The 11,513-nt window shown below is 35.0% G+C and overlaps 1 protein-coding gene across 6 annotated transcripts in view; it reads right to left on the bottom strand.

Moving 5' to 3' along the window:
* Positions 1 to 99: 99 nt before the first annotated feature.
* LOC139979460 (uncharacterized) overlaps positions 100 to 11,513 on the bottom strand; it is a 114,725-nt gene continuing 103,311 nt past the window's right edge. For all 6 annotated transcript variants that reach the window (XM_071990270.1, XM_071990268.1, XM_071990271.1 and 3 more), the window contains exons 11-12: positions 10,705 to 10,776; positions 100 to 9,326 (exon numbers count right to left, since the gene is read on the bottom strand). In XM_071990270.1, coding sequence (XP_071846371.1) covers positions 9,231 to 9,326; positions 10,705 to 10,776 — 168 coding nt within the window. In that variant the 3' untranslated portion in view covers positions 100 to 9,230. The remainder of the gene's footprint in view (positions 9,327 to 10,704; positions 10,777 to 11,513) is intronic.

The following is an 11,513-nucleotide window of genomic DNA, read 5'->3' as shown; positions in this document are numbered from 1 at the left end:
TCCCCCTGTACAAAACTGCTCTCGATTGTCATAAGATCATGGAAACACATGTTTCAACCTTTAATATTGAAAGGCAAGAAAGTACGAGAAGAAAAATCATTTATGGGCTGTTCTTGGCAACATTTATTTGAAAGCAGCACATATATGTCATAAATTGACACATTAGTAACATGAAATTCACACAACACTTGATCGAACAAGGAAAGGTACTCTTTTTCTTCGACATCAATGAAATATTTTAAGAGATGTACCCAGAATGGATATTGACGGTTTGACACAATTTTACATTCAGTATGATTAACATGGATATTTGGAGTCTGAACCAGCTGAGCTGTATTGACCCCAAATATCAGAGCATAATTTCAACAATATTTTTGCTAGGTACCTAGCATTTTATCCACTGTTGCAAATTAGTTCTTGATATTTCCTTTGATCAGAACTCCCTGTAAAAAGCTTAACAGTTGAAACAGAAAATGATTATTAAGCTTTAGAGTTGATAACATACACAACACTATGTTCTCATAGTTTAGTCTTTTCTTTTTTGTACTTAGCATATGAGTATTGCAGTAGTGAACTTTGAAATCCATGAATATTCATGTTTTTGACTCATTGAGATAGATTTCTGTGACATGACTCTACAAACCGCAATATTTTTAATCACAAATTTTAACTTGCTTGGAATGGAGGAAAATCAGTAAATCTAGGGCTATGTTTACTAAACCACATGTTAAATTTTTCAAGATATCACTCATTGGATTTATGACAGGAGGTGATAAATGATAACTCCCTGATCAAACAAACTTTGAAAACTGAGTCCACTAGAACATCAAATTTTGTTGATCAGAACATCCTGCTAATTCCTTTTGTAATTTTAATGTAATTATAAAACATTGTTAATGGAGATGGAGGAAGTATCTCATTTTAACGAGAACAAAAAATAGAGAAATTATAAAGCAGAAAAACAAAATAAAATATAGTGGAAAGTATTTAACAAAACAAAACTTAAAATATATGCACCTCTTAAAAATTTTGGAAAAGCATTGTCTTTAAATCATATATAATTCAAGGAATTTAAAATATAGCAAAAAAAATGAAACTTTTAATCCATATGTTGGGATAGGCTAAGGTTATCAGTATTGCCTCAATAGTTCAGTATAAAGTTAAGTTTAAAAAACAAAACAAAGTTAACGTTTTTTTTTCTATTTCATCTGGCCAATCATATAATTTCTAGATCTTAAAGGTTGGAAACTTTGGATGATGTTACATCTACGTTTATGGCTAATGCATTTATGATTGTCAATCAAATTATCGGCAGTTGAATACAAGTGACCATAACTTGACTCTAGCAAAATTTGGAAGCAATACAGATAACCTTTAACAATGTACACACACACGAATCATTATAAAACTCACTGAAGGTTTTCATGTGTTTGTGAGCCATGTTCATAAACAGACATATATGTAACCTCAACAGTTGGGAGGAGGATGAAAAATATAAAGGGTACCCTGGTACAAGCTGTGCCCCTTGTGTCCCCATTTACTGATGTGCTGTGTGTCACAGATTAATAGCACATGATGAAGACACCAGCACCCATTTCAAATAAAAGTAAAAAAAAATACAACAAAGAAAAATCTGCCTCCCCTTTGCAAAGGTTTATCAAGAAGATAAAGTTGCACCTCAAAATATGACAAAAGAACCAATAGTTTATGGAATGCACCAAATAAAGTGAAAGAGAGAGACAAAAAAACAGTACTTGAGAAATGTGATTTGATTTCATATTAAAATTGAGTTATTTCTATGAATCTTGTAACTATATGATTTATTTAGATACTTTTAATCGGAGAGAAAATTAGGCTCGGAAAAAAAACAAAAAAAAAACAGTATGTAACCCATTGACATTTATCGTTGTCTTTCAAAAATTATATGTGTAAAACATCTTTTACACGCTTAGAATTTTCCTTCACGAATTCCTTTTTCTTGCAAATTCAAGGTTTTTATGTGTAAATTTCTGCTACACATCTAATTATCTATCGATTTCACATATTGATAAGACATCATGCTACATTGGTAAGACATGGCAAATCAAATTGTACCGTCATATTACATAATTAGCCAATTTAAGTCGGTATTTCATTTTCATGTGTGTAAAAATGTTTAAAGTGTTGAAAAGTTTGCAGATTTTTGTTGTTTGTGTGGCTATATTACATGTAGCCATTACTTTGACCTTGCCTTCACACATATTTCCCCTTGGCCGGAAATTGATGCCAGGCCCAGTGACCGAAGCCCCCCTGAGCCCCCTACAACTCGTCAGGCCAGCTAGACTAATAAATAAGTACAGAATTCTTTAACATGTCCACTTTCTGCAAATGTTACAAAAGTTAAACACTTTTGCATAAAAATCACAAACCTTAACATGAACACTAAAAGAGAGATAAATTTGTTTTGGTCAGTAGCAGGACCTAGTTATTAACTTGCTGAACATGTGACTAAACAGTAAATACCAATAGCAGTAAATTGCTAGTTACGTGTGATTGCAACTTTAAAAAAAATCCTTTTTTGACATTTTCAAAAATATTGACATTTCAAAAATATTGACATTGACCCTCTTGAGGCCTATTTTCCCTTTTTATTAAATTCCCTTTTTTTTTAAATTTTTTGGCTTCTTTGTCGACATTTCTACATCCAATGTTTGTTCAAATAAAAACTTCCCCTCCCACAAATCACCCAGCGAAACCCACCAATTGTATGCTTTGTCACATTCAATAAAAATACATCCACATACTACAGCTTCCACCAGAGTATTTATTAATGAAACACAGAAAACGATTCGTTCATTAAATTGGCAAAGTTTTGTGACCACAGTAGCTTGTCATCTTTTAATTTTTATTATTAGTCTTTAGTTAATTAGACTTTGTGAAGAGCAGTGCACTATTTCATACATGTATAATTAACCACACACTTCTATATATAATTCACAACTACATTGGGTTATTACATTTAATATATATTAATTTTGCAAACACATAACATTGATATTTAAATATTATTAAGTTGTTCTCATAATAGCAATCATATTTACACAATAATATAAACAAAATTCATTCCTTTTTTTTTTTACCCTTTTTTAAAGCTTCGTACTTCAAATCCACGACATCCACCCTTTCGCACAATTTCTGTCATTTTTTTTTCATTCTATTTTTTTCACTCTCTGAGAATTTCTCATTTTTTGACAAAATGTGGCCACCTTGACTCTGTTTGTTTTCATAAAGCATCTCTATAACAAAATAATTGCTCATTAAAATAATAATGAATATTTAATAAAGAAGTTAACCCAGGGTCAGGCTGCTTCACTGTGTGATATGGCATGATATATAATAAATAAAGCTAAGAAATGATTAATATTTCACAAATAAGAAAACTTTCAAATTTATTCCCACAAAATAGTATATATATATAGATAGATATATATATTTCAGCTTTTCAGTCATTGTTTTGGTCCTAACCACATACTATGATCCAACAATATAATTGTCTAAGACAATTTTCTGATGCTAATACCACTCCATGCTGTCCTCCCATTCCATGCTTTAAAGCACTTGTACTGACAGTATGAACAGTTCCTAGGTAACCATTATCTGATTAAAAAAGAGGATATTCATATTGCTCATACTGTCAGTACAAGTGTTCTGAAGCATGACAGGAAAGTACAGTTTATCACCAAAACAATTGTTCCAACTGGATGCTCAAAACGGAAGATACAGGAATAAATCAAATCAATACATGAATTAATAAATAAATAAATAAATAATGATGATATTGCAACAAAAATTATTTTGAAGTAGATCAGCAAATTGCAACCATTAAAGAGAAATTTGCATAGAAGTTTCTACTTGACAAAGAAAGAACAGAAAATAAATATGATCATAAGTAAATCAAATCCAAGAAAATCCTAACCAAGTTTTGCATTTATATGAATATGCAAATAGCTCTTTGAATACTGAATGCATAAATAATGATGACATCTTCTCATTCCAATCAATTAGCCTTTCCTATCGTTGTGTCCATCATACTATCATTCTTAACTAATCATCATACACAAAACTTCATCTTATTTCTTTATTTGCTTTATTTGTTTGTGTTTTTTTCCAATTTTTTTTTTACAAAACTGCCATTATGAAGGACCAAATTGGCAATCCAATGTATAAAAAACATTTGTACAATCAGATCTCACATTCAACAAGACCAATAGAAAAGAAATTTTTAAATTCCTTCCAAGTTATTGACACAAAAATTATCAAAACAAAATGATAGCCTTTATCTAGATTGCACATCCCACTACAACGCATTTGATAAGTCTAAGCCCCCAGACAGCACACACTATGGCGACAAAACACTTGACTGCCCAAATGCTAACTACATGCAAACGATTGACACTTCTAGCTGGTGTCGGCAGTGGGAACGATACATCTATGTTTAGAGACAAGATTGCCCCAAATGTTACTAACATGTTTAAAATCGATACCTCTAAGTGGTATCGGCAGTGGGATAGATACAAGTATGCATTAAGACAAAGCATGTAATTATCTTATGCAAGATACATACATAAGACTGATAGTTCTAGATGGTGTCAGCAGTGGGATAGTACCTGCATTGATCACTAGTGAACAGTAAACTACATGCAGTTCTTACAAACAAATCACATGTTATCTGTAGTTGGATCCAGAAACGCATGATGATAATAAACGTACCGTTACGGTGGCAAGGAGACTGGATAATAACAATTATTTAATGTTCTGACATATATATAATACACTTTGAGATGGTTTTATTCATGAAATCCTTTTTTCCCATTCAAACAACTCTCTGTTTACATATTTACATGCATTTGCAACTTCATATTCTGAACTCTTTCCAAAGTTCTTGAATAAATACAGGCTTAACCAATGGTACGACAGATGGCATTCTCACCAAGCTAGCCAGATAACATAAAATAGTACCAAATGCCTTCTTTGATTGTAACCACTCATCTCTCACCTGTCACATTAACCTCACAAAAGTCTCTTCTAAGTTTTCCCTTTTTCAGATAAATTACAAGATAAAACTCTGTCAGCTCTGTTAAAAATAAATAATAATATACCCATCAATCTGAGCCCTCACAAATAAAGTATAATGGAAAATGGGTTGGAATACAAACCCATCAAAACCCTATTTGTGTTAGAAGAATAACAATTGATTGCCTTGCCAGAAAAGGTCTCCTCCTCCCCCCCCCTTCACCTCCCCCTCCCTCCTCTAAACCAGTCTGCATATCACATATGATATATCATCAATTGAACTGAGCTGATGAATGGTCAAGTTTCATGCCCCATCTACATTTTTAAGTAGATAATACATGTTGTGTTGCTTCCACTAAAAACCCTGTTGACTTGCACCCTACCACACCAGCACAAACAAGAATGGTGTATAAAAACCACATCTTTCTTAGAGTTTCCAATGTAACTCAAAGACAATAGTAATACTTTTCTCCTTTTACAACCATCTTGAAACTACTATTGACAGCAGCTTGCTACAATCAAGTTCCCAAATGAAAGTCCTGATAAAGCATTCATGCAAAATTTATATGCTCTACTTGAAATACATGGCTTTGGAGGTCGGCTAATTAATCACAACATTTTATTGAAATGAAGGTTTTAAAGAGATGAGATGAGATGAGATATTAACTATATTCCTGTACGACTATTTATGACTCGCAATCTGTTTACAATCCGGCTAACCTAGTTTCTCTCCTCCGTCTTTCCTTAAGAGTAACATGAACAACATCAACAAGTCGCTGCCATCACATTCAATCTACCGAACCGTTATTCGTGAAGCATTTCGGTTTACGAGCGGAAGAAATGAATCCCTGTTGAGTGATTTTTAGCAGGGGGAATCATTTAACCACGAAATTGAATTACAAGGCAAAAGTTCATAGAACTATTAAACTCTGACATGAATACTTGTTTTTGGCTTACAGCAGTTTAGTGGAGAAATTACTTTTAGAATAATACAATTCCATCATGTCACAGAAAGGAACATGAAATTTTTAATTTCCATCTTAATCTTGTTTGACCGGGCCGGCTGCATAGGTCATAATCTGTTGCGCTTTGTTGTTTAATGTTTAAGAGTTGTTTAATGTAATAGGCCCAGCTGGTCGGTGGAGATAATCTCTATTTATTCCATTTTGATTCAGCCTTGCTGCAAGAGAATTCACAGCTACTGCATCTTTTCTTTGTGACACGGTGCCTCACTTTAAGCGACCTGCTTTTTTGTTTGAATGTAGGGCACGAGGTTTTTTCGCTATTTTTTTAGTACCATAATAATGGAACTCAAGCTAGTAAAATGTCATGTTTCCATTTTCATCACTCTGGGAAGGCTCTCATGTAAACTCATATCATTCTCTCAGGCATATACTATCGTCTATACACGTTCTGTACATCACACCTGCAGTCGTAAAAATCAGCAAAACCAGAGAACAGATCTCTGAAACCGTTTCTTGTTTGTCAGTTAGAGGCCCGGCTATGTTCATGAAAAAGAGCAACTTTTGATTCAAATTTTTGGCTTTTTTTTTGTTTGTTATCGTCTTCTTCATGAAATTTATAAGTTCAAATTAGTTTCTCAGTTCAGGTCGTAGAGTCAATAGCAAATATAAGAGATGTTGATTGCAATGTCATGAGAGTAATGTAGTATACACCCCCCCTCCATGCTCCATAACTCCACCCCCCTCCCTCCTCCTCCTTCCCACCTTAAATGATCTATTCTGGTTTGGACTGTTTCAGTAGGTTCATTTTGAAGTTACTAAATCACTCTACCTGGTTCAGATTGTACGACTACGAAGCAACTATTTCTATACTAAAATATTATACAATATACACAGTAAATATTTGATGACTATATCGTACACAGACCGAATTTGCGCTACTTTAAGGTCGTTGAGGTATCGTCAGGCTTATACCGACAAAGAATGCTGAATAGGAAGACAGGCATAAATTAAGTACAAAATAAAATGTAAAGAAAAAGTCCTTTTTCATTAATTAGTCAATTTATAGTAGGATTTTCATTAAAAAAAAAAAAAAAAAAAAAAAAAAAAACCCTTCTCATTTGCCTTTGATGTATTTTTTAATTGATCACAGTTCTTATCTTATTGGCACTTCACTTCACCCCCTCTGTCCTACTTATTGAAAATAACTATTTCTATCTCTCGCCCATCTCTCTTGAGGAGTTCATCCTTCTCGTGCCTTTCTTGACAACATTCGCTCTACTTTCTCATCAGTTTTTTTCTTTCAACTAATACATCCTCTCTTCATAACCTCTTTGATTAAATACCAGATAACTGATCAATACCAATTGATCAATCAATTGATCAATCAATTGATCAATTTGTTCAATCTATTTTTCTTTTTTTATCAAATAAAAATACCTCGTTAATTATTTTCCTTCTCAACTCTGGCTGTGTTGGCATTAAATTGCAAGATTAATTAATTACCATGAAATATGAGCAGAAAATCTTCAACAACAAAAAAAGATGAAGAAATTGATGATTTCTATCAAATTGATTTTGAGAGGATCTTCTTGCAGCAATGAAATCCTGATCATAATTAATCCTGGTTACAAAATAATTGGCCAAGCTAACCCTTCTGCTAGAAATAAAGGGATGATGTATCGTGAGAAACATAGTCAATCGGATCACAAGAACATTCACACGTAGCTACTTCGACACAAGATCTAAAAAGACCATTTTAAAATCTGATCATCGTTTGTCTCACTATAATGATCTCAACGACCATCTTGTAACACCTAACAGAGCCTATGTGTTAACCACTAGTGAGATAGAAATATTCGATAATGAAATCTAGTGAAACAGATCGCTAAGGACTAAATTCCATTATGTGAACACAGCGATTCCTTCATTTGTCCTTTGACTCAATCGATGATTTTCACAACAAAAGCACACAGATATACATAAGCAAAAGCCGTAATCTACAGGAATAGCTTGTTAATGTGTTTCAATGAAATGGTATATACAAAGGGAGACTTTTATTGCGGACACTATCGTGACCGAAATATTTTTTAAGGCAGGTACTGCCTCCGTAAAATAAAGAACGCGTACCACTTATAAAACGTTCCTCTACAAGATGCATTTCGCCTCTTTCAGATGTTGATCAAATCTTGGGATCCCTATTAGTTAGACGTCACGGTTGTAAAATTAAATACATGGTTGAGCTTTGCTCCAAAAGACACAGAATGAGTATTCACAATTTTCTTCCTTTGCAAGATCACGACCAAAGAAACAAACGACGAGGACGACAGACGATCGCCTCGACTTCCATCATATTTACAGGTTTAAACTGAACTCGAACATTTTTCCGGTGACGGTGAAGAAACCTAGCTGGCTATTCTGCCAGCACTACTTTCTTCTAGATATGCTAGATATGCAAATATTGATATGCTATGTGTATGTAAAATCATAGTCACCTGGACCCAGAACATGCAGTCAAATTTGTCTGGTCAATTAAATGGAGAGAAAACCCGACAGTGTTTCCAATTTCAACCTAAGGACTCGTGGCCTTAAAGGTGCGGTGTTGTTCGATATGAAATCCATTGAACCATTGCACAAAATGATGAAGTGAGGGTTGTTAGTTGATTATTAGTCAGACCACTGGTCTGACTATAGTACATCACATTATATCAGGTTAAAGAATCCAAACATGGAAAACTCAATAGAAGCTGTAGAGCTGCACACAGATCTTTGCATGGTGAGGTTTTGATCCGTGCTACAATTTCTATCATCATTTCTAAACGGTCCAATGACTTTTACAATGAAACAATGAACTTGAAAAATCATACAGTTGCAAGAGTTCTAAAGAAATTAAGGCAATGAATCTTCATTCCTCCCTATATGCGATCGGATCGAACTGATCGTTTTTTGCTTGTTTTTACTGATAATTAGGGCAGTTTTGTTCGTATGTTTTGTTTTAAAACCTTTTGTAATAGAATGACATCAGGTTTTTTGCATCGTTACAATTTCACTTCAAGACGAAGACAGAGCTGAGCTCGTAACATTTCGATATTCACATTATGTCACAAAAGAAGATGATGAAGATGAAGAAAGAAAAAAAACAGGAGGCGAATTGTGACTTGCGTAATTTATATACACGACTGCTGTACTGGCGACGGCACTCCTGGATCGAGGTCCTCAAACTGCGCTCACGGTGGCCTCTGGTGGATTCTTGAATACGGTGAAGCGGGAGAAGAGACTCTGTACCCCACTCTTGAGGGCGCAACCCCACGTCTGCAAAAAAACAAAATACATAAAATAAAAAAGTCTTCAGATAACAATTAATTTAAAATGGATTAAAATACTGACTAAGGGCAGCTTTTTATGCATGGATGTAGCTAACAGGAACTATGCACACAAAAACTTCATAGAGATGGGAATTGGTGAAAATATTTGGGTATACAGCGTGGTGGCCAAATGGCTAAGGCGTCGGACTAGTGATCCAAGGATTGCTGGTTCGATTCATGCCTAGTTCATTAGGTTGTGTCCTTGGGCAAGATACTTTATCTCACTTGCATCCCTCCACCCAGGGGTTAAATGGGTACCTGTGAGGTAACTTGTCATTGGGCGCAGTATATAACTGCTGCCGACTGGAGGGGATTGTCTCTGGGACAAGCTATCGTTATCATTGACCAGGGGTAATATAACGTCTGTAAAGCGCTTTGAGACCTATCGCTGGTGTAAAGCGCTATATAAAAATCAAATATTAAATATTATTATACACTATGGTCATGACTTTTAAGTAGCCTTTGCAGATTTTAAGTACCCGCGGTCATGGCTGATGATTACATGAATGAAGGTGATGACATCAAGGGATTTTCTATGGTCAGAGAAATAATTCTGAGACCTACCGATTAACCAAAGTATGTGGAAGATGGAAACGAATGGTTACAGGGGAATTTTTATCTATATACATTTCAGTGCTACATAGGAATGACCAATGGGCTAAGGAAGAAGGTAGTCTAGAACTTGAAAACATGACAATGAAAAGATTGGAATTGAATAGTCCTAATATTGTGTATCACTTCCTAGGCTTCACTCACTGGTTCACTGATATTCCCACGGCCATCTATCAATAACACAAACTCTGACCATGTTTTCATTGGGATACTCTCAATGACAATGGCAATGACAATTACAATGAAAAACAGTTTATTTCCAGCATAAATACACAATATCACAAATATTTTTAATTATACATATCAAACTAGTCCGTGGAAATGGAGAAAACAGAAGTTAAAGGGAGTGAAGACTCGCGCCCAAAGCAACGTCTGATGCCGGTAATCTGACCTAGTTTCGAATGAGGTGTAACAGAAGTGTTAGACACCACCATCGAAACCAGAAAATACACACACAGCTTGCTACCGTCTGTAATTAGACACTAGTGTACAGTCAATACATGCAGCTACGGTCAATACCCACAACACAGTGTACATAGCAGCGATGGACATCTCAGGTCTAGATAACAAGGTATTATGTTCATTACTGTCTGCATTTTGTAGCGACAAGAAAAAAAACTTCACTTGCAAGCAACGGAAAGTTAACTTTTTCAGAAGGCAGCACAAGGTTTGGGTCGAGTCTTTTATGCCTTTAAAGCTAATGATTATCTCACCTTGCCATCACCGCAGTCAGTTGTCAGGAAGTTATTCTTGGGTCTTGCATCAAGGCATTTCTGATACCTCAACTAGATCAAAGAGGTAAAGAAAAAGATTGATAAGCTCTCAAACAATTCTATTTATAGAGAGAAATATCTTACTTAGAGTGCAGTAAAGCACTTGGTTAACCATTCACAAGGCCTATATAGTTTAAAGTACATCTTAATTTAAGCATAAGAAGAAAACTGAAAATGCAGAAAATGAAACCGCTGATTCATTTTCTGTGTAGAGGTAGGGAAACAGGGAACATTGCATATCAATGGGAGGATATGGGGTAGGGGAAAGCGGTAAGGGGGGGGGGCTCGTATGGGTCTAGTCCTTTAAGCAAACTTTTAAAGATTATAAATGGATGTAGATGGAGGATTTAGTTTTCAGGTATTCGACTGTTAGGCCTACTCCTGGTTTCAGGTGAAGTGGTGTTCGCTGTGATTTGGTGGGTAGGGAGGGGAGGGAAGGGGGAGGGAGGGGGAGGGTAGGGAGATGATCAGAGAACTCAATGGTCACTGCAATGAGCTAGAAAGTATTCATTTACTAAAGTTCTCTCATCTTGCAGTTAATGATAAGCAGTCCTTCTCCTACTCTGTACTCTTGTTGTAATGTTTAATTAATTCATCAATGTAACCTGATTTCAGACAGCCAACTCAATTGATACCATGGGCAAGAGAGTAATCATTAAACAATTAATGGTAATTAAACCGCAGGGCATGCCACTAACTCTGGATTTGCTGAATGGTAAACTGTTTCATGTCATTTGCACACGAATGAG

The sequence above is a fragment of the Apostichopus japonicus genome, chromosome 14 (assembly GCF_037975245.1).
Source record: "Apostichopus japonicus isolate 1M-3 chromosome 14, ASM3797524v1, whole genome shotgun sequence".
Lineage (NCBI taxonomy): Eukaryota > Metazoa > Echinodermata > Holothuroidea > Aspidochirotida > Stichopodidae > Apostichopus > Apostichopus japonicus.
Note: the sequence above shows the minus strand (reverse complement) of the source record. Positions and strands in the feature narration are given on the sequence as shown.